The sequence below is a fragment of the Pinus tabuliformis genome, chromosome 2_2 (assembly GCF_031772625.1).
Source record: "Pinus tabuliformis cultivar Carrire ecotype Pingquan chromosome 2_2, CPIR1, whole genome shotgun sequence".
Taxonomy (NCBI): Eukaryota; Viridiplantae; Streptophyta; class Pinopsida; order Pinales; family Pinaceae; genus Pinus; species Pinus tabuliformis.
The window spans coordinates 601,990,627-602,015,865 of NC_142300.1; the positions used below are offsets into that span (position 1 = coordinate 601,990,627).

At 37.1% G+C, this 25,239-nt stretch overlaps 1 protein-coding gene across 2 annotated transcripts in view; it reads right to left on the reverse strand.

Moving 5' to 3' along the window:
* The window catches only part of LOC149194091 (ribonucleoside-diphosphate reductase large subunit-like), a 39,637-nt gene extending 35,585 nt beyond the window's left edge, over window positions 1-4,052 (reverse strand). For both annotated transcript variants that reach the window (XM_089405033.1, XM_089405034.1), the window contains exon 1: window positions 3,686-4,052. In XM_089405033.1, coding sequence (XP_089261159.1) covers window positions 3,686-3,898 — 213 coding nt within the window. In that variant the 5' untranslated portion in view covers window positions 3,899-4,052. The remainder of the gene's footprint in view (window positions 1-3,685) is intronic.
* Between the last annotated feature and the right edge of the window lie 21,187 nt (window positions 4,053-25,239).

Here is a 25,239-nt window from a genome sequence, read left to right on the forward strand (position 1 = left end):
AGCCCCAGAATTGTTTCTTCTTTTAGCATGAGAAGAAAAGGCAGAGAGATGGCCTTTAAGTGTGGGCATTTCTTGCTCTTCCATCCTTGTTTCTTCTTGAATGCATCTTGCCATCAATTCCTCAAATCCAGGAATTACATTATTGTTGAGAAGAGTAGTCATAAATATATACCATTCAGGTGGTAGTCCTCCAAGAGTTGTGAGTGTCATTTCCCTGTCAGGAACTACTTCCCCAATAGATAGGAGATCATTTTTTATCTCAGTGATCCTTAAGAAATATGCTTGCATACTCTCATCTTTGCCCTTCTTAATTTCCTTCAGCTTATTTCTAAGGAACAAAACTTGATTTGCATCATTAACTTTAAATAAACTCACCAATCTATCGTAGATTTCCTTGGAGGTGGTCAGCTCGGAAACATAGGCCACCAGGCACTTGTCGATAGAGTCCCGGATGATCTTCCTTGCTTTGACTTCTCCCTTGGTCCACTTGCTTCTAGCAGCAGCGGATGCATTTGATGGAGGCGCAACAATATTGCCTCTCACATGGTCCAACACTTCCTGCTCTTCCAATGTTAGATCAAGAGACATCTTCCATCCGTGATAGTCAGACTTCTCACGGAGTTTGTCTTCAGCGGGGAAGTGTGCTGAGGACCCCATGACTTCTTTAAGATTGCTTCAACAGCCTTCGGTGATTGCTCTTGCTCTTGCTCTTGCTTGGGCTTTGTCTTCACCTCAGCTCTGATACCATGTTAAATTATGGTATGTTCTATGCTTAGAGCAATTTACTTATTTTCTTCTTATTAGCCACAAATTAGCAATCATATATACATTAAGTAAAGTGCAGATAAAACATTAAACGATCGACAGAAAACAAGCCAAAACAAGAGACACAAGATGTGGCGGCTAGCCAGAGACAAACCCCAATGCGGGGAAACCCTTTGATCAAATCTTCTTTTATTTTCAATAGTTCAGCAGAGAGAAATAGTACAAATCAGAATTCTGTAATTTTATATCAGTAGCAACAAACCCTAGATCAACAAAGTCAAACTTCGTCAAATAGCCCCAGATTGACTTCTAGTCAAATTGAAGAACTCGGTCTTCAACAACAATAAGTAGCAGCCCAAAACAGTCCTCAAAACATGGTCAAAACAGTAGTCAATATATCAGCTCCTGCAGTCAGCCCTAACCAATCAACGCTGCCCCAAAACAGTGGTCAAACAGAGCTCAACAAGGTTGATTTGAACCGCGGCTAGCAAGAGAGAGACTCCCCACACAAATCCGCAGTCAAGGGAACCTATACGCTAGTCAACGCAGTCCTCTAGCACTGAAAACGTGTTGTTGTACCTTCTTGCGTCCTCCTTCTTCCACGTCACAGCTTGCTGCCCTAACTGTGTCCTCTTTCTTCTTCCCACGTGAGAGAGTCTTCTTCCTCCTATGCATACCCAAGAGACTAGGAGAGAGAAGAGATGTGGAGATGAGATGATGAGAAAATGAATCAACCTCTCTTGTATTTATATGATTCACTAGGCATGTGTGCCACACATTTAACTGCTGATCGACCTTGACAATTTGTCAAATAAATACAAATAAATTCATATCTCCATCAATACTTGTCAGAACCGGATGATCTTTAGATCAATCCTACACCTCTCGACAAGAGGAATCTAGGAAAAATATCAGCTGTGATAAATGAGGTGACCCACATGGAGTTTGGCCCTAGTTGCCAATTTTAACAAGTTATGAATTTATTTTGATTATGGACAAATTGTCAAAGTCGGCCAGCAAACTTATGTAAGCTCAAAAGCCCAAGAGTCACATCTATTCATCCTCAACATTTGCTATAAATACATGATGCCTTAGCCTCATTTGGACACACTCATCTTCACACTTTTCTCTCTCTCCTCATTGATTGGGTACGGATTTCTGGGCCCCTCTCTCTCCACACGTTCGAAATTTCAAGAGAGCAAAATTTTAGGAGACCAAATTTCTGGATAGTTGACCAAGCATTGACCAGCATGCGTTGACCTCCTTTGACTGCATTTTTGTGAGGGCTATCTCTGTTTGGGCAGGCCGCATTTCTTAGCACAGAAATCAAGGCTAAACATTGACTGTTGACCAGCGTTGGCTAGGGCCGACCGCAGGTGGGCTGTTTGACCAGACTTTGACTAGGCTGAATTTGACTGTTTTGAGGGCTGTTTTATCTTGCTGTTTGGAGGCCGAAGTTGACTGAAGTTGACCAATTTGTTGAGGGTCAAATCTGCCCTGTTGACCAGCGTTGACTTTCTTGGTTAGGGCTCTTTTGCTGCTGTTATAAATTATCAGATTTGTAAATTGTACTATCTCTCTGCTGAACTATTGAAGACTAAAAGAAAATTTGATCAAGGGTTTCCCCACATTAGGATTTGTCCCTGGCTGGTGCCACATCTTGTGTCTTCTTGTCTTGGCTTGTCTTCTACTGTTTATGTTTATGTTCTATCTGCATTTTACTATCTTGTTGATGTGATTGCTAATCTGATTATTGATACTTGGCTAATAAAGAAATGGAAGTAAAATTGCTCTAAAGCATAAAACGTACCATTGTTGCCTAAAATTAACAATTATCCTGTTGGAGCTCCAATGTCCATATCCAAGGAAGAATGCTCCTACTCTCTCCTATAAAGCATTGATTGGAAAGTTCGCAGGCCTTTGGCCCAGCGTAAAGACTACAGAAGCGTTGATGGCAGAGCAATGAAAACCCAAAATCAAAGGCCAGGTAACTTTGTTTGCATGTGCCAAAGCGTACCTTGTTTTTGTTATTTAAAGAAAAGGAGGATCGAAATATTCTATTTCACTCAGGCCCCTATTCAATGGGACATCGAAGCATATTCTTTTCACGTTAGTCACTGAACTTCAATCAAGAAGACGACTGGGAGTAAAGATGGTTCTTTATGGGCAGGAAATGGAGATGCTTTTAGAATCCTACTTTGTCCAGATTAATAGTACACTTAACATGTTATCAGCTCTAAGAGATTATGTGGACGACGGAGAGGATGTAAGAATTGGATTGTTTCCAAGCTACCATATGGGCCTGCATATTATCGTAAAGATATAATTAGTGGCTTTGGGGTTTATGGCAGCAAAGTATTACTAGAGAAAATGATGAGATCACATACAAGATCAGTCAGGAAAAGTATGGTAATATGTATGACAAAATACAAAAGACAAAGACCTGGTTCAGAATACTTTGAAGTATGTTATACACTGCAGAGCATGGTTCTCTTGTTGCATCTCATTTTGGACTTCAGTGTTTAGCACAGTTTCTTTTTTTTTGTTCAGGAAAGGTAATATTGATAGTTACAGGCTTACGATAGGGTATGCAAGCAATGATTTTGGGATGGTGCTGAGTGGAGATAGCATATAGAAGCATCAAGAAAAAAATTGAGTATTGGAAAGGCACTGAACAGTCAAAGAGTAAAGCTAAAGAATAGGACTTCTAATGAAGGGCTTCTGTCACTTAGTACATGTGCATTTGGTACAGGGCTTCTTATGGATGTTTGAAACAACAACCCTTGCAGCCAAATGCAGCCCACATCCAATAAACAGAAAAACACAGAAATCAATAAATCTTCTGGCTGATTATGATTTCAACATATGTGCAAAACATTCAAATGAAAAGGAAGATATCGGTTGGAATTCTTTGACTTACCAAGGCATATTCCGAATGATTTGCAGTCTTAGCCGCCAGCTCATCAAGCTGACTCATAGTGACCCCCTTGTAAACCCCTATGCAAACCTTCAGTGCAACAAGCAGAGGATCGTAGCAACCGGAGTTGAGACCATAGCTGAGTTTCTTCAACCTGGCTATGATCTTATCAAAATGCATAGCCTCGTGCCTGCCATCATCCTTGATGACATACATTTTGCAGGCTGAAACCAATCAGAAACTGTAAAAACTACTGATGGGTATTTAAGATTTAACTGCAAAAAAATCAGAGAAATCAGGTTGTAATTTTTTTTAATCCAAGCACCCCAACGAGAATTTTGGTATTCAAGTTTTTGAATGCACATATGAATGGTCTCCCGCACATATGAATCTTTGGTTCTCGATGAGAACATTTAATAAAATTTGAGACACTAATGGCTCGCCCATGCATTTCTGCATTTCTAGTTGACAATCTTTTTTTTATTTTAACCACATGGTGAATCGGTAATTGTCAGTCCTAATTTATGGGAGACCCAAGATCAATTCTCGTCATTACCACTATAACACCAAAAGTACATCCAACTACCTGCAAGTCGATATACTAAGATCCTATGGTTTTAGCAAAGCAAGACTCGCGTGCCGCCAAGGCGGGGGTGGGGAATCTGCTTCTCGAACATCCACCACAGCAGGCTAGTGTACTCAATGAGATTTGAACTACGGTCTCCCAGGGTTCGCCCAAGTAAACTTACCATCAAACCACACATCACTATACTTCTCGCTGACAATCTTATTCAAACATAAACATAAAGGTGCGGGGTAAGGTAAGGTAAGGTGATGTTAAAATGGAGCGTCGTGATAGAGGAAAGAAAGAAATAAAATTATTTTAATGTCACTAAATTTATGGGACATATTGTTTCTTTATTTGGTTGGTATATTCAGCTATTTTCTTTATTTGGTTGGTGTATTCAGTTATTTTCCTGTGAAGCCTCAAAATAAACGCTCTCAGCTTCTCGACAAACCCCTCGCTAAATATGTTATCCCAAGAGCTAGCTGTCAAAATATGTGTATAACTTTCTTGTTGTCTTTGAAGGCCTCGCATTCTATCGTGAAGAACAAAAAGTACATACTCTTTCCTCCCACACTTTTCTTGGCCTTCTCGAGTGCCCTGTTTCACAACGGAGTTGATAAGAATTAGTCCTTAATTGAGCAATAAGAATTTTGGCTCTCCAAGAAATATTGGCCTCTATATACGGTTTTTGTTGATGATTGTGAGTGGGATTAAACACTTCAATATAGTATTTTTTCTTTCTCCCTGGCTCCTTATCCCAAATACGCTTGTGGAACTTATCATAACAAAAGTTTTTATCTCTTTACTGTTTATGGAACACGTGTTCAAGCAAATACCCCATTTACTAAACATTTTTTATTTTATTGCATCCAAGTCTTCTTTCTTTTGCACAATATGTCATTAAAGACAACCTTAGGCCATCTGCCCTCTTCCATCTACTCAATTTTTTTTAATATTTTATGGCTCGCACCATAGCAATTGCTTCAATAGGTGCAACCCTTGTTTCACTTAACAAGATAACATAAGGAACTGCACTTTTAATTTTGAATTTGTTTGTAATCAAACGCTTCTGAATTTTCTCAATTTGTTTCCACTGCATGTCGGATGTACTGCTAGCCCACGGTTCACAACCATAGAGAATCATTGGAATCACTGGAAGCCCAAAAAGAGTTCGAGTGGTTTTCCAGTCCCATAACTTTGTTTCTCTACACCTATTTTGAAAAACATAAAATGCTTTCCACCCCCCCAAAGTTATTTTCTTTCTACAACCATCCCAACGTAGATTTTTGTTGAAGTCAATTCTGAGGCATTTGTAATCGCAACTTCTTCCAGAATGTTGCCTTTAAAGTAAAACTTATGTTGGTTATGTTTTATTTCTTTAGAGAAAACCACTACTTTCATTTTGCTAATATTGACTTGCATCCCCACCCTTTTACAAAAATGCTCAAGGGATAGTACCCTGGAAGTGGGAAGAGTATCTTCCACTGATAGAATTTGCGTACAACAATGGGTATCAGGAGTCATTGAAGATGAGTATGTTTGAGGCACTATATGGACAGAGTTGTACTACTCCCATCAACTGGAGTGATCCAGTGAACAGGGTATTGATTGGACCAGAGATGTTGGTTGAGATGGAACAGTAAATGCGGGTTATCAAGAAGAATCTAAAGGTAGAATAGGACAAGTAGAAGAGTTATGTAGATCAACACAGGGCATTTAAGGAGTTCCAGGTTGGGGAACATGTGTACTTGCGCATCAAGCCCAATAGGAGCTCCTTGAAGATTAGATCATGTGTCAAGTTGGCACCTCGATATTGCAGGCTTTTCGAGATCCTTTAGAGGATCAGACTAGTGGCCTGCACACTTTAATTGCCTCTAACAATGAAAGTCTATGATGTTTTCCATGTCTTATTACTTAAGAAGTATGTGAAGGATGTTGATCATGTAATTCACTGGTCTGTATTGCATGTGGAACCAGAAGGAGAATTATGGTCGGAACCTCAATGCATTTTGCAGTGAAAGGTGCTCATGCTCCAGAATCAAGCAAGGTAAAGTGTAGTGGAAGCACTTTGGCCCCGATGAAGCTACATGGGATATTGCTGATCAAATGCGGGCTATGTATCCTTTGTTATTCATTGGTTGAGTGGATGTATTCTGGTATACATGTTTGATGATGTGTTTTTGTTATATATATATATATCACATTGAGTTGTGTTATAAAGCTCCAATAAGCAGTATGGTGTTCATGTTATGATGGTCATGGTCTCAGTCTTATGATATGATGTAAATGTTGCATCGAGTTGTGTTATAAGGCTCCATGGGTAGCATGTGTTTTTTTGGTTCACAAGTGATTGAACACCGATGTCGGTGTTCCCCCAAAGGGGACAAGCTTATAACAACCCTTGGTTGATTTCCTATGTAAATACAAATAAAACTAAGGTCATGGGACACGTATTCCAAGTTGAATGTTGGGAAAAACATAGTGATGGGTATCACTAGTGATTAATTAATGGCTATGGAAATTGGCAAAGGAAAACAAGCATTAATTGACATTTTATTAATGAAATAAAGAAAAATAGGAGAAAAGGAAGGTGAAGGGTCACATATTTGCATGTGAGTAAAATTGAAGGAAAATGGAGAAACTAGAGGCCTCAATGATAAAAGGGCTTATGAGGACTAGTTCATAGTTTTTGATAGTTTTTGGGTGGAGCTCTCTTCTATCCTCCCATTCTCTCATACTCTTACACACTTAGAGCATTCTTGGAGCACTCTAGTACTCACTTGGATTTGGAGAAAGAAGCAAAGGAAAGTAGGAAAGCACAAGGGAACAGGTGGATCAATAGCTACAACTAGATTTCCTTGTAGGTAATAGGTTGCATGTGTGATTTCCTTGCTGATTTATGGATGCATGTGATTATTTGGTTATGTGTTGTCATCGACATGGAGAATTGCTTGGATTAACAGTGGTTTTAGCCTTGCCTTTCCATTTCTTGGATAGCCATGTTGTTGTGGGTTTTTCCACTTGATTGTTTTGTGATTGATGCTCATAATTCCTTATGGTTGTGGGTTTGAATAAATGCTCTGGAAGCCCTGGAATAGCTAGGGTTGAGTTACTCAGCCCATTTTTAATCAAAATATTTTATGGTTCTTACCATAATTGGAAAATGATTAGGGCTAACCGGGGGTTGTCACAATATCAAACAGAGCAGAGGGACAATACATGATGAAAAGCAAAGCAAAATGCTTGAGGCCAAATATGGCACTTTGAAAGCTTGAAAATTTTCTCACATTTTCCATCATGGAAATTCAGCATCTGAAGAACACAAGTCTTGTTGAGTGGAAATATTATTTATGCCAACATCAAGTGTTAATAAGCTTCAACTAGCATTGCAGAATCCCTACCATGGTTCTTTGGTATGGCATATTTTATCATCAGTAAACTCAAAACAATCAAATTATAAAAGCATCATTATTTGTACTACAACCAAGCTTCTGTTATGCCAGTTAACACATCAACACACCCTAGACACAATCACACACTACATTCAACCATTATCCAGTGCTAGACCAATCACATATCAAACGCAACATACTTATGAAGATGAATATAATATCAATCATTGAGTCAGACTATCAAAGTCCACAACAAAGATAACTAATCATACATATTCCTTAATCATATGCAACTTTTGATAAACATGGTTAAGAAATTGTTTTCCAAATAAAGACTAGGGTTGAATCCAATTTTATCATACGGACATAGAGTTGATTACCTTCTATGATTGTTTTCATGCTAATGAAATGTTTGAGTAAATAAGCAGAGGTTGTGGAATTTGGGAGAATGCATGGATGGTCCATGATATGTAAATACAGCCTCAGGATCCTTTCTTGCCCCTTTCCGTCGAGACAGGGCCTCCCAGACTCTCTTTCAACTCTTACGCTTGGTCTTGAGAAGCCCAATCTTTCTTTAGGTAGCAATATAGAAGTGAGTTATGTTGCGAGCCTATATACACGATCTTTGATGGGAAAGTTTCATTACATTACTCTTTCAAGGGACCAGATATTAACCTAGTTGACAACCCACTAGAAGCCATTGCTTGAATATTGTCCAACCTTCAGTTTTCTTATGAATAATTGGATTCATTTCCATGTTTTGGATGAAGGTGACCTACTAACTATCCGACCTCGAGCCTAGGTCATTGGACAAGGTTTTTTATGGTTGTAGAGATGGAAAATAGGGTTTAACCCACTCACTGCAAAACCCAAGTCACACTACATATGGGTTAAAATGGCAGGGTTCCCGTTGGAGTTATGGACGAGGAAAATAATTATGAAAGTGGCTAAAAATATTGGAAAGTTCATTTACTTTGAGGATATGTCTTTGGTTTCCTTTAACAAGAGGATTTTATGGGTGTTAGTAGAGATGGACCTACAAAAGGGACTACTAGCTGAAATGGACATCTTTGTGGGTGATGTTTCTTTTACACAACATATGGATTATTGGAAAATCTGTCATGTTGCTATATCTGTCACTAAATGGGACACCTTAAAGTGACATGTCGTATTTTGAGCTCGAAGGGTAATCAAAACCCTAGCCAGAGTAAAAATGGTTTGCACTCAAATAGGAAGTATATTGATGTTTCAGAGGAATACCTACAATGGGTACCCCTCTTTTAGCTAATGTGTCAACTCTAGGAATCCTTCTTTTATGGCCACAGACTCTTCGACCTTGATGGATGTTATATCAGGTAAGCTTCTTCATTCTATTTCAACAAATGATGTTTTATTATTGGATAGTCTTGCAAATCCTATTTCTAAACCATCTATTGTTAATAATCCCGGGCATGGTAGCTTGCCCTCATCCACCATGCATCCTTCTGTTGTTAAAGATTCTCTGCGCAACATTCCTCCTCCATTTGTCACCCCCATCCCCACTATATTCAATCCCTCTTACTCCTCTCACCAAAACCCCACTCTGCACACTTCTGGTATCCCGAGATCATCTTTCTTTGCCTTAGATTTTTTAGAAAGTCATTAGCCCTGTCCAGGACATCCATTCACAAACCTTTGCTTCTTTGGAGAAGGCTCATCAAGAGAACATATCCCCTCTAATCCACTCTTATTCCTCAACATTAAACCCCGAAGCTATTCCATCATATCCTTCCCTCTGTCTAATACTCCTCTGTAAGAAAAACAATTCTCATCATTCAATAATATCATTGTGAGGAAGAAATGCTTGAATAAAAAGGAATTGGCTCGCGAATTTATCTCGCAGGGTGATCCATTGGTGGAAACCATGCATTTATATGAATCTAATAGGGCCCTTGGAATGATGCAACCCTCTTCTTTCTTTTCCCAATGATTATCATGTCCTTGAATATCAGGGGAGTTGGGAGTCCTCCTAATATTCGAGCCCTTCATAGATTAATGTCCATCCAATGGCCCTCGATTATCTTCTTACAAGAAACCATGGTTTCTGTGAAGAAAGCCAAGGATGTTCTCCACAAAATTTTCCGAGATTGATGTATAAGATTTGTGGGTATAAATGGTCATTTCGGGGGCCAAGTTGTTGTTTGGAATCCAAGCGAAGCTACCCTTAAACCTTGCTCTTCTCTAGTCAGTATTATCTTGGAAGGCCATTTCAGAGGATTTGATGATCGCAGGGCGATCCATTGGTGGAAACCATGCATTTATATGAATCTGATAGGGCCCTTGGAATGATGCAACCCTCTTCTTTCTTTTCCCAATGATTATCATGTCCTTGAATATTATGGGAGTTGGGAGTCCTCCTAATATTCGAGCCCTTCGTAGATTAATGTCCATCCAGTGGCCCTCGATTATCTTCTTCCAAGAAACCATGGTCTCTGTGAAGAAAGCCAAGGATGTTCTCCACAAAATTTTCCGAGATTGATGTATATGATTTGTGGGTATAGATGGTCATTTTGGGGGCCAAGTTGTCCTTTGGAATCCAAGGGAAGCTACCCTTAAACCTTGCTCTTCTCTGGTCAATATTATCTTGGAAGGCCATTTCAGAGGATTTGATGATCTAGTAATCCTCGTAAATTGTTATGGACCCTATCAGGAAAGAGAATCCTTTTGGAACCACATGTTCAATAGTGGGATTTTATTGGAACACTCCCTTATCCTTGTTGGTGATCTAAATTTTTCCTCCTTTGTCCGAGAAATCTAGGGTGAGAATGCTCTACCTGAACCTTTTGCACAATTGATCTTCAGGATTATCTATGAGTCTCATCTTATCGACATATGTTTGTCTCCTCTTGGACCAACCTGGAAAAATGGAAGATCAGGGACTAAGGGGGTGGCAAAGAGTCTTGATAGATTCCTAGTCGTTGATCCTTTAATTAAAAAAGTGGGTAAATAATGATCTTGGATCTGTTAGGAAGTCATTTCTAATCATCATCCTATTTTCTTGCAACCAGATTTTAATAAATCCTCTTCAAGTATCCCTTCACAATTAACAGATGCTGGCTCAATGAGCAGTCCTTTGTTTCCCTTGTGTATGAATGTTAGAATAATTATATGGTAGATCCTTCCTTATTTTCCATGGATTCATGGACTGATAAAATGAAAAATTTAAAATTCAATGTGAAAGCCTCATCCCAAACTGTTATTCATGAGCAATGCCAAGAGTTAGAGTCAATTAAATCTAAAATATACTTATGTAAAAATGTTTTTATTCATACAGGGTTCCTAGATGATTTGAGAAAAAAAAGGATACGCTTCTTAGCCGAAATAAAAGCAAGTCTACCCAAATCGAAGGAGGAACTTTGGAGACTCAAAAGTAGGGAAATCAAGATAAAGGAGGGTGACCATAATGCAAAATTCTTCCATAAGTTTACCTCCTACGGGAACAATAAGAATGCCAAATGGGACATCGTGGATGCTAAGCATAATTCTTATGCCTCTCAATAGGATATGGAAATTATAACAAGGACCCACTTTTATGATCTTTTTAGGGATCCTGGTGATTGTTTAATCCATAATCAACTTCAAGTCATTCAACATCTTCCTAGGTTCTTTTGTTTGTCAATGATATCCTTATTCCTGATGATGGCTTCAAAGATCAGTGGAAAATATTTAGAAGTATTTTCTTAGTCTATTGTTCAACTTCGGGAATGTTGATTAGTTAACATAAGCCCACTTTCTTTTATAATAATGTCCCTGTGCAGACTATCCAAAATATTGATTCAATGCTACCATATAAGATGACTCCCAAGGATCATGGTTTTATATAATTGGGATTTTTTCTCAATCCAAACTACACTTCTTTTGTTTGTCGATGATATCCTTATTCTGGGTGATGGTTCCAAAGATGAGTGGAAAATATTAGGAAGCAATTTCTTAGTCTATTGTTCATCCTCGGGCATGTTGATCAATCAACATAAGCCTGCTTTATTTTATAATAATGTCCCTAAGTAGACTATCTAGAATATTGAATCAATGCTACCATATAAGATGACTCCTTGGGATCAAGGTCTTCTATACTTGGATTTTTTTCTCAAGCCAAACTATTATCATGTGGAGGATTGGAACTGGTTAATAAAGCGGATTGAAGGCAAATTTAACAACTAGTGCTACAAATGGATTTCAATTGGTGGCAAAATGACTTTGATTAAATCAAATTTGGAAAAGCATCCCCATGTATTGGTTTTCTCTTGCAAATATTGCAAAGTCTACCATTCACAAGATTCGACAATGTATGAGTAATTTATGGGGATTCAAGAACCTCCACTAGTTCAGTCTTGCCTTGGTCATGAAAAGTGCATGACGAACAATCAGAAGGGACGATATTTGGAGCAACATAATTTTGGACAAATACTTGCACAATCATCCTATTCAGGATTGGCTCTGGTCCTTTAGACCACCAAAAAACACTACACGATTGAAAATTTGGAGGGGAATGATGGCCACTATACCTTGGATTAATAAATGGATGATGTGGAAAGTAGGTAATGGGAAGCAGGTCAAACTGGGGTCATTTCATATTACAGGGGGATATTATTTCTTCCATTTATCTTATGATCTCATCAATCATCTCAACTCTCAGAGTTTTTTTAGATTATGCCATGCTCTTATGTCTTCCTCATAGCAGCCTCTTGTTGACAGGTGGAAAAGTGCTCCAGATTTGGGTCTTCAGGGTCCTCTTGTTGAGGAATGGGATTTATTCACAAAAAATATTCTTCTCAGTGGTCTTACTCTAAATGAGGAGGATGATTCTATTTTTTGGGCTTGGAATTCCTCATCTAGACAAATTAATGCTCGTCGTGCCTATAATGCCATATCTAATCACTCTCCTCTGTAAATGGTAAATTGGTGGCACCAGAAAATATGGGATTGGCCTATAGCACTGAAATTGAAGTGTTTTATTTGGCTGGCATTAGAAAATCGAATTCAAACTTGGGACCTTTTGTTGTAAAAAGGATTTTCAAGGCCAAATGTTTGTGTCCTTTGCTCAAAGGACTCTAAAATAGTTAATCATTATTTTTTATGTGTGAATTTTCCAAGACTCTCTGGTCAGAAGCCCTCAGGTTATTAAACATCCTAGATAATGGCCCATTGGCGCCTCTTGATCAATGCCTTCTTTGGTAGGAGAAAAACATGGGCATTTATAAAGCTTTACCCATCTTCATTACATGGGGTATCTGGAAAGTCATAAATAAATTCATCTTTGAGGGTAAACCTATAGAAATCAATGGCATCCTAGCCCAGATCATGGGTTTCTTCTCATATTATGTCAAGCCTTGGAAGGAGCCATGAAGTCAATCCTTTCACTTCCCTCCCAGTCCACTATCTGCAAATGTTGGCTTCTTTGATGGAGCATATCAATTCAGGGTTTGTGGAGGGGGTGCCATTTTTTCCTTCCTGGAAATGTGTCTTACCATATTTGTTTGAATTCTGGTGTTGGGTCAAACATCAAAGTATAGGTGTTTTTTGCATGGGTCTTTTTATATTTTTCACCTTCACTGAATATTACCTCTCTTCATGTCTAGGGGGACTCCAAGTGTGTGCTAGAATAGTTGTTGGGAAGGGTCATCTGAGGGTCCTTTTCCTAAAGTAATAGACGAGCCATATCTTCTTCCTAGTTCTCCAGCCATGGAAGTGTAGGCACCAATTCTTGGGGGTGACCTAGAATGGATAGAATGGTATTGAATAACCAAGGGAATAAGGTTCCATGGGAGAAGCACATGCTCTAAAGAGGGGAAAATAGGATTTGAAACAAAATGTAATAATTAAGAAATGGTGGATGAATAGAATGAAGGAGATTCATCATGATACTAATTTAATTAAGATGAGTATTAGTGAGGATGGAAACATAGAGGCATGAGTAAAAGAGTTCAAAAGGTTTCAAAGGTGTTGAGAGAATACCAAACATTTGTTCAGAGAAGGGGATTTAATAATTGGAAAGAGCCCAAAGAGAAGAATAGGTGGGGAGAATATGTCCACAAAGTTGGAAGAGAAAAGAAAAGTGATGGCACAAGGAGGTGAGCATGTTCTGTTAGATGGATCATGATTGTCCAAAAGGAAGCCTCAATTTGTAAGGCATTGATTAGCCTATGGAGAGAGACATCATCACAAAGGAAGAAGAGGAAGAAACACTTGGTAATGTGTTCTAATTATTTGAGCTAGAGGAAGGTCAATTAGTAGACATGCTACACTCTAAGAAAAGTGGATCCAATCCAAACCAATCCCCTTATGAATCTTAAAATCCTAGAGGTAGTCCCAACTTTTTCTTCTACTTTTGACTTGAAAGGACAAGCTTTTCTTAGTAGTTTGGGGTATAGTAGTAGTGAAAAACAAAATGAAGGTGGAAATACAAGTAAAAGAAGTGGCATATGTTATGTTTGAATTTTAGTTCAAGTGGGGGAGTAGGCCTAATTATTCAAACAAGTCCATAAGGTTTTATCTTAGTGAAAAATCCAACCAATGATATGGTTATAGTAGTTCCAAGATCTTTATGAAGGGTGATGGTTATGAAAAACTAGATTGGTTCTTATGTGGATTCATCTGGAGGGTAAAATGGATTATAGTGCTAGAACCTAAGTCAATAAAGTTCCTAACCACAATGTGGTGGAAGCTTCTATAATGGTGCATTAAGTTCATATAGATTGATCCCTAAGGTGTAGCTAGGGCCTTAGATGAATTAAAGGTGCGATTTATAGCTAAGTTCTAGACTCGATAAACATTGAACAACAAATTTTGACTAAGCTAAAGGAGACTAAGAAAATGGTTGGAGAAAGCTCTTGGGAGTATGATGAAAAATTACAAAACTTGATCAACAAACTTTCCTATACTATCCATGAAACTCAACACAAAGAATGATTCATTCAAAGAATGTTGTTCTTTAATAGTGTATCATTAATGCAATATTTTGTTATCTTTTAGGTTTTTTCTCTAAGCTGACCATTCTCTTCCTTCTTTTCTCACCCCACCCCTCCTTTCCATCTTGGATTAATATCTTTTCTTTCCTTCCTTCTTCTCCTTGACTTTTTCGTCCCGATGATGAATTTGGTTAATAGATTCAAAACATCAACCTAAAAATGTCTACTTCAAAAAGTTCAATTTTCGAATTGATAGTTAATAATTGATATACAAATTGTTAATTTCATGGTGATTGGTGATTGATTGTGAGTAATTTGGTTTTAGATATGCCTTGAATGTTGAACAAAGTCAACATATATAGACAATGCATGGTGAAAACATGGGATTAGAATGTTTGGGGGTTGCAACATTCCAAGAAAAGGAAATCACATCAAGACTGAATCACCAAAGCATCGTGGCATGTAGCCATCCAAGAAAAGAATTTTTGATACCAATGATGTGTTTTGGCAACGTTGGAATTAAGATTTTGGTAGAACATGAAGAAAAGGTGCAACATTGGGGATCATAGCCTTGCATTCACAATCTAATCATAAATCAAAGATTAGATAGAGGATGTGTCCAACCTAAGAACAAAGGGATCAATTAGAGAATGTTTGTTTATGAGGTTTATGAATAGGTTCATCATATTCAATCTTCATTGATAGTGGCTTGTTTAAAAATTGTAGTTGTTAAATTATTTTAATTGTTTTGCACAAATATCAAAAGCATTGAAGAGCCTTTCATAGAGAAACACACCCATGTTTTAGTGTTTCATTACCCTCATTGTATTTGTTAATGCTTATGATTCAAGTTTTTGGTGAAAATACTTTATTTTTATTATTAGATAAAATCCAATTTTTGTAATATTGTGTGCATAATGGTGTCTAGAAAGAAAAAAAGGAAGTGGAAGTGTAGAACCCAACATATATTAGAGGCCATCTATAACAAGGTTCATTGAACAACTATTATAGTGTATTGAGATATTAAGTTCACACGAGAACTTTCCACTTGTGGTTCATTTATGCAACTCTACTAGATGTATAAAGTGGCCACTCCTCTTATTAAACCCAAAATTGTATTGGAGGAACCCATGCCTGAAGGAGAAAGGGATCATGGTGATATGGTTTGACGATTACACATTCACTAAACATCAACCAAAGTATACATTTTCCCTTGCCCATATAATATGGAACAATTGATAGATCATACAGATGTATACTACATAAATCTACTCCAAATTAGGGAGACTTGATGGTTTTTTTATGTTGCTAGCATACAATGGATGTATAATCTTCCCACTCCCACTTAGAAATTAATATGAGAGTGGTTGGAAGCACATAGAGAAACCAATGACCCCTAAAACACTAGTGAAGTGATGGGATAACACCAAATCATTCGAGGAATTTAGCTAAGGGTGGTACTCCACTTAGAGTTTCAAGTTGTTAGTTAGTAAGATTCCATGGTCCTAATGAGAATATCATATAGAGAGGAATACATAACCCATTTCTATGAGAATTGGATCCTTGTGCTCTAGGGCTTTATGAAAACAAAACCATCTTCAATGAGGTGGAGATCATCTCCAACAACTTGGTCCATGCAATAGATAAGTTCAAGAATCCTTTCCTTGGTTAATGTTTCAAATTATTTATGGCCTCCTAACCATTGGATTGTTAAGTATGTTCTTTTAACCCATTCCCTAACATGTCCTTTGGGTTGGATCTAGAATGTATCTTGCAAGCAATGTATTTTGCCAAAAATATTTAGAATATGAAGCATATTCACTACTATCCTAGGATTTGTAATGACTTTATTGCCCCACTCTATAACCTATGTTTGAGAAGGAGTGCCAAATAGCCACATACATCCATAGGGAAGAGTTGGTTTAACACCATCATACCACCCCATGTGGTTCCAATGCATGAGCATAATGAAGAGGTAATGGAGGTCGCAGGTGGAGGTAGAGTGACATATGAGCCATTATTCCTCCCTTTGTTCATGAGATGACATCGTACTCCCAATGAAATTTATGATTGATACAACCACACTTTTACTCCAATTTTCATATTTTGAGGAGGGAGAGTTATGCAATATCCTTTTGCCTATTCTTCATTTGACTATTGCAAACTCTTAATCGATACAAGTGTATAAAGTGTTTTGTCTAGTCTTAGAGTTTATAGGCAATCATTTTAAGGGAGGTAAAATAGGACGAAAAGGAGAATCACTAACTTGGAAAGTGGAAGCAAGAAGGAAATTCCAAGCAAGAAAATCATAGTAGGGTAATACACAAAGCTATGGAAGCTGCTAGTCCATACAAAAGGAATATCTCACCATTAATCAAGTGGGACATTAAAGAAATTGAAGACAAAATTCAATAACATAAATAAGGGATGCATGACTTCTATATTGATGATGAGACTTTAGCATGAGTCATAGATGGAGGAAGTATCCAAATACATGACACATTTTGAAGTTATTTTATAACATAAATAACTATTTAAAAATTTATTTCACTGGTTTAAATTAAATAAATAAATAAATGCAAAATATATATGTAAAAAATCAATATTATTGATTTTTTAAGATAAACATCACAACACAATTTGCATATTATTTTATAATTTCAAGTTAAATATAAACGAATTTGTAGGATCAATAATTATATTCACTTTTTAATCATTAAATATTTTAATAAAATTATTATTATTATTATTAACATAATAAAAAAATATTATTTTCTACTTTAAAAAAACATAATATTTTTTTTTATAATCCTTATCACATTGATTTGTTTAAAAAAGTTATAATGTAATTTTACATATTATTTAATAACTTGAAATTAAGCAGAATTTGTAAGATCAATTTATTAAAAATAACCATAAACCATACAAAACTAATATACCTTTTTCTTTAATTTCAATATGCTTGTATTACTATTAATGTTTTTTCCTAGGGGCAAGTCACTCGGAGATCGCACCTGGACTGGGCTACACTTGCCCTAAGCTAATTGAATTTTTTAGCATGTCTCCTCCCCCTAACACAAGGCACAACCACCCCCCGTGAAGTTTGATCTTGGGTCGCCTTGCTAACGAGGCCCATCCTCAACTGGTTGTGCTAGTGGGACTTGACTTGTATTGCTATTAATATTATAATAATATTATTTATAGATTTGATTTATCATAAAATTACAAGGTTACATTTTTATTTATTATGATTTCATATGTATAATATATGTGTATAGATATTAACTTATAATTAATTTGAAATTGTAATATTAAATAAAATGGGATGAATATATAATTTAAAAATAAATATATGAAAATATATAAATATAATATTTATTGAGAAGCGTGTAAAAACATGAAGATTGTGTAAATATATGCATTGTTTCTTTCAAAAAAATATGAAATGACAATAATAATATTTCATTCAAAAAGTGTGAAATGGCATTTATTATGAGTACTTTACTTTTTTATTTTAAAAGTACTTAGAGCACTACCATGGTTAACTATAAATTTTTATCCACCATTAAGAATGTGACAAGTAAGTACCTTTAACTCAAGCAATGCCACCTCAACCACATGAGATGATGTCATCCCCTAAAATGTGATTAGTTCTCATAAAATGAATTTTGATTGTACATTTTCCTTAGGAGACCCATTTTTTACATGAAAATTTCTCTAATGAGTTGGCCTAGAGGAGAAATTCGACCTAAGTCCTAACCCACATATAAATAGACCTAACTTGCATCACTTGGAGGCATCACATCACACATCATTCATTCATTATTTGGTTCGATATCTTCTGAAATTGTGTGATCGAGTTCACACATGTGAAGGAGGAGAGGCTATTATGATTTGATCGAGTTTGACTTATGTTTTGGGATTTATTTTACCTAATTTGACTTCGCTTGACTTGGGCTACTTTGATTAAATTCTGATTTGTTCTCGGAAGAACAAATTAAGGAGAATTTCACCGAACTCCTGGGAATGTGTTGACTAGTTTGACCACAAACTTTCTCTCTCATTTGATCGATATTTTGACTTGGTTTGATTGAGGAAATAAGGCCACATTTATTCCTAGGTTGACCAAATTATTTGGAGCTGATTCGACTGTTGAATTTGACTAGTTAGGGTTGTGTTGATTGAACTTTGATATGGTTGAAAATTGCAGGACTGGTACTTTGACCAGATTTGACTTGTATGCTCATTATTGATTGCATATTAGATTTTTGACTTGGATAGTCAAGACTTTGACCTTTGACTTATTGTTGGATGTACTTGGACTATGTATCTTTGTTGAAAATTTGATGAACATCTAATAGGAGAAGAATCTAGTTGGGTTTTCCCTCTTGTGGGGTTTTCCCCTGCTCTTTGACATAAATATATGTGTTTCATTTATCTTGGTTGTCTTTTATTGGGCATATAGTTTACTATTCTACCTACAATTGATTACTGTTATTGGGTGTTTGAAAATAAATTGGAAAAGTGATTGCTACTAAAATAAGAAATTGTTAAGTGATTGTTACAACATAGAACATTGTGAAACATTAACATGGAAACAAAGTTGAGGTGAAGACAAGCCCAAGGAGACAAGAACAATCAACCCTTTCAAGAAATCTTATTTGTTTTTGAATTTCATTTGACTTGGTCAAGATGTTTACCTCATACTTCAAGACCGCGGAGAAGTTGAATGACTCCTCCAACTTTGCTCCATGAAGGGCTAGGCTGGATCTGACTTTGGAAGAAAATGATGTTATGGAGTATGTTGAAGGAAAGGTACATGAGCCTTTGGAAAATGAAACTCTTGCTTCCAAGTCCAAGTATAAGAAAGGTGATATCAAAACTAATAAAATGATTATTGATTCTTTGAGAAATCGTTTGATTACATATAGGTCCAAGATAATTAAGTCCAAGGAAATGTATGATAAACTGATTGGGATGTATGAAGTCAATAACTTGAGCCAAATTATTTCTTTGAAGAATCAATTCAAGGATATCAAGATAAGAAAAGGTGAGACCATTCAAGCATACTTCATGAGGATATCTCAATTCAAGAATCAACTTTTGACTGCTGGTGAGATTGTATTTGATATAGAGCTGGTGTTGATCACCCTTGTGTTGAAAAATGTAACTAGTATCGGTCTTCATAATTGTATTTGAGTTATGATGTAATGAATTTGTCAAAAGAAAGATTTTTTTATTTATTATAAAATAAATTGACTTATTAAATCATGGGTTTCATGCTTGGGTCAATTATTCTTAGGTCAAAGGCTCCATTGTAGGCTTCTAGGGTTTATGTCAGGTGTCCTTCTCCATGCCATAATGTAAAAGACCCTTCTTGGGATTCTTGAGTCAAGAAATAAATTTATTTTTGTATAGATTAAGTCATTTAGTCCTCCTCCACCAAGTCAACCTCAAAGAAGGACAATTAGGCCTCACCAAGGGAATTTGACCTCACACAAACACTATATAAAGACAACAATTCGACTTCATTTGGAGCATCAACTCAAAAAGTTCGATTTGCAGTTGCTGGAGGCAGAAAAAGGATGTAAATTTCAAGGAAGAGGAAGAAAACCCTAGCGAAGAAGAAGGCGAGATTTGTCAAGAAAAAGGAAGTCTATTTTTCTCTCTCCTTGTCTCACACATGCGAAGTTGTTGGGCTGAAATTTTGGAGTAGCTAGGGGTCAAAATTCTGGGTTGTTGTTGGGTTGTAGTTGTTGGAAAAGAAGAGACTACTGAAGTTTGTTGAATCATATTGGAAGGTTGACTTGGTAGAGGAGGAAGGTCTTTTGGTCAGGTCTAAGGTCTTGTTCTACCTCAATTTGATTAGTGGAAGAGTTTGACTGGGTTTTCCCTAGAGAGGGGTTTTAGCCCTGGCTAAGTGCCTACATCTGGTGTTGTTGATATTCATGTTTTGTTTTGATGATTGATTGATAAAACTAAGATAAAAGAAGATCATAAAGAGAAGATAATAAAACTACAAGAACATCACAAGTAATTATAAACATAAGAAAATCTTTTTGCCTTTTTGATTTTCTAAGATGGTATCAAAGCTAAGGTGAAGAAGGAAGAAAAAGGCAGATTGAAAGTCTACTATGATCAGGAGCTCAAGACCAAGTGTCGAAAAATGCTAAAAAATGAAAGTGCTCAGAACTGGTTCAAACCTAAACGACTGGATCGGTCTCGTCTTCTTGATTCCGGCGCCATGAACGGTTCGAAAAATGGACTCCATATGCAAAAGTTATGCCAATTTGAAAATAACCCAATAACCTTCAATTTTGTTTTTTTTTTTGAAATAGAATATTCTCAAAATATTCCTAGAATATTCCATTCGAGCAACCAATAGGAGGGTGCCACATGGCAAGCTCAGAGATCACCATGTGGCCCCAAGGTGGACATTGGATTGGCATTTTAAATATTTTGTTGCGGATTGGTGGGTCGAACCCACGACCTACCCAAACACAACGCCAAGTCTTACCGTTAGGCCATGGGATGGAACATAAATAGTAACAAAAAAAAGTTTATCTTAAAGTTAGGAATATGCCAGTTAACAGTCAGGCGCACAATTCAAGGCAGACCAACTTCCCATGTGACCACGTAACTACAATTAGATCCGGCGGTCATCGGTGAAATGGCGAGAGGTTTGGCGGTGGCGCCAATTTTGGCGATCCGACCATTTTGGCGGACTTATCTGGCACTTAACTAAACTTAGCTGGAGTTAATTTAGGGGAAACTGCTAGTTGGAGTAAATGAGCCATAACTTTAGCTAGGAAAGGCCTTTTGAGACAAATTTATTTATTTATTTTGGGTCTCTTCAACCTTTTGGACTCAATGGAGCAGGTTTGAAGTCTAACAGAGGTCATCTTCAGAGGTTTAAGCTACGCAGAAGATGAAGGAGCCATCAGGGCCTTGAAGGAAAAGGCTGTGTATTAGATTGTGTTTCTCTATTTAAGGTAAAGGAATAAGCATCCTTATCTATTTTATACCTTTTGAATTTGTTTAGATGGTTTGAAGAGTCTGTTAAGAACATTAGAAAGCCGAAAAGCTTCATTTAAGTTCTAGAGGCCATTTTTTCCGATTTGGCCAACAGTAGTGCAGGGCCTAGCCAGGGGAGCTAGAGGACATTTGCAGTGAACTAATGGTCATTCTTGACTGAAAACATCATTCTAAATCCATTTACAAAGGTTTCAACAAGTATTAAAGACTTTTAGAGGTCGAAAACTCAGCAGAGAAGTTTTCCTTGACCCTAGTGCCAGGGGGTGCCAACAGTGTGTGTAGGCGAAACCGGAGCAGCTGGAGGCCGTTTCTGATGAAACAAAACTCTATATTGACTATTTCAATCATTTTGGAACCAATGGAAGTGGTTTTAGATCATTTTGAGTACTTCTATAGCTCGAGAAGTTGATGTGAAGTCGTGGGTGGCCTTGGGCAAATCATGGAGGAGAGCCATTTTTGGGGATGTTGTTCTTGATGTAAGCAATTAATCAGTTGGTATTTGGTGTCTAATCATTATTGGATACAACAATAGTGGTTTCAGTGATAGAAACAAGAATCTGAGGGAGTTTGTGCCATTTAGAAGCTCAAAGAAGCTTAGTGCACCGACAGAAGGATGTGTATCCATGGAAGCCTTAAGATGTTTGCAGGAATTGGACAGCCATTAAAGGGATTTAAAATGGTATTCGTAGCCCTTTGAATCATTTTTGGATTCATTGTGGTTAAGTGTGGAGCTTTTAAAAGAATTTAATTACCTTAATCCCAAAGAGTCTAGTCATGTTGACGAATCTCAAAGGAGATGTAGCCCAAGAGTTAGGGTGAACTCCTATATTATATTGCTGTTGTGTTTTGGTATTCTATGGCTGAATTATGTTGCTGATATATATGTTAAGTTTCAGCAAAAAAAAATATTCACAACCCATAGGTTCAGTTAGTAACCTTTTGGAGTTGAGTGTGGAGCTTGTAAAAGAATTTAATTACCTTAATCCCAAAGAGTCTAGTCATGTTGACGAAGCTCAAAGGAGATGTAGCCCAAGAGTTGGGGTGAACTCCTATATTATATTGCTGTTGTGTTTTGGTATTCTATGGCTGAATTATGTTGCTGATATATATGTTAAGTTTCAGCAAAAACAAATAAACTTAAAACACATAAATAGAGGAAAAGACGTACACCTCTTTTAAGCTAATATTCCGCATAACGTCAAGTTCAAGCAAGGTCTTTTTAAATTAAATCTGAGTGTTTACTTCTATTATTTCTTTAGGCAGAGTCTGTAGAGGGCCAGGTAGCTTCTGGATCTCATCCTCTCTTTAGAGGTGACATATCCAGTAAATGCCCCTACAGTCTATCTCTGTATTAGAAATAAGAAGTTCTCACATTTTCAGATTTAAACTTGGAGTATGTGTGCACTCATTTACATAAATGAAAATGGATACCTTGCACCCTTTTTCAAGTACATTCCATTTTCAGATCAGGTTGGTATCAGAGCACTTGGTTTGCTTGATTGACATCACAATAGCTTGATTGTATAGCTTGAAAGGTGTTTAAAGCAGTGTAGAAGATTGACTGCTTTACTATTTTGCAAACTGCATGTTGTTTGAGTTTGCTGAAGTTTGGGGATAGCTACTGATTAGCTAAGTCTTGGAGAAGAAAAAAGGAATAGAAGATATTTTCCTTACCCCAAAGGACCTCAAAACCACTCCAAGATTTTCACTTGAGTTGGTTTGCTGTTGGCTGCTTGAACAAGATTTTCACTTGATTTGTGTGTTGTTGGCTGCTTGAATATATGATGGCTGTAAAGACATTTGGGTGAAAAAGATTTGTCATTTGTTTTGAAAAGATTTAAGAACATTGTTGAAGTTAATTTTTTCATTGACATCATAATGACAACTTCTACAAGTGAAGTTTCGTCCTTCACAAGGTTCTTCGATGAGGATATGAAGTGTGAATTCCTTATATTGAAGGATATGGTGCAGATCCTGTTTGAGGATAGAAGAGAAAGCACGGAGCTTCATGAGAAATTGTTGGCCATGAAGCAGGAGAAGGAAGAAATTATTCAAAGCTTGCATGATATGGAGTTGTAGCTTCATCAAGCCTAAGAGGCTTTGACCAAGAACATGCGTGAGGAAGAGGTAATCCATTTTGATTTGTCTTCAGTTTCCTCTTTAGAAAGATGTGTTGGATCTTTCGAAAAGCATACAAGGGGAGTCGGATCCAAATTAATGCTTAAGATGGGTTATGAAGGCAAAGGATTAGGAAAGCATGTAGAAGGCATGATTGAACCCCTTTCTGATGAGGAACGACCCAAGAATCTTGGACTTGGTTATGTGCAATCTAATGGCGAAGAATCAAAATCCATGAAGGCATGTGAGGCTAATTCAAAGAAAAATTTTGTTCCAAGTTCCATGAGGCAAATATGTCAAATTTGTTTCAAAGATGATTGCCATTGCTTTAAGCCTTTGTTGCAACAAGAAGATGGTAGACATGCAACTTATGGAAAGCATGCAATTTTAGGCATTTTTCAAGACAAGAACGATGATGTTAGTCTGTAATTGAAAACTGGAGCCTCTACTAATTCATCTCCTCATGGAGGCAAAAAGGATGAACATGCAAAGCAACACAAGAGGTATACATCTTCTCATGATCAATTCGATTGTGTTTCTGCAAGGCATGAAAATTTTACATGCTTTAATGGAAGAAAGATTTCTTGTACATATTGTGGTCAATTTAACCATCATGTTTCGAGATGTTGGATGAGGAAGAAAGCACACAGGAAACAGATGAAGCAAAGACTACCTTCAAAGAAGGTGCATAAGATTTGCACTTTTTGCCAAAAGAAGGGACATGTTGTCTCTCATTGTTGGACTTTACATCCAACTCGTCGTCCCACACACATGCAGCAAGAGGACAAGAAGATTGGCAAAGGTGGAACCACAGATTCCATTATTGATGTGGAAAGGGAAGTTTCACATGAGGAAAAGTTGCAGCAGCAAAAGTCGCCATGGAAGTGGCTTGGTGAGAAGTGGATGGACTTCTTGACACAGTAAGACGTACTCCTTTTGTACATATGTAAATTTCGGATGTATGCATGTATTCTATGCTGTAATATCTTGTTTGTTTTGAGCCACCTTAGATCATTGATCAAGGCAGCGTTGTTCAGTTTCATTCTGTAATTTTCTCGCCAGAAAATTTCTGTGTGAGTGCAAGAAAGACAGTTGTGGACAGGAGGACAAGCGCATTCAGGAAGGGAAATGTCAATTTCTTTCCATTTGTGGTTCAAAGTCATTTGCCATGCAAAGCAAATGTTTGAAGGGCTGAAGAGAAGAGGATATTCATTCTCTCATTGTCTGTACTACAGTTCAGTTCAACATTTCAGTAAGCTTTTGGGGACCAAAAGCCTCTCATTTGGGAGGTGTGATCAGGAGCTCAAGACCAAGTGTCAAAAAATGCTCAAAAATGAAAGTGCTCAGAATTGGTTCAAACCTGAACAACTGGATAGGTCTCGTCTTCCTAATTCCGGTGCCACGAACGGTTCAAAAAACGGACTCCGTATGCAGAAGTTATGCCAATTTGAAAATCACCTGATAACCTTCAATTTTTTTTTTAATTGAAATAGAATA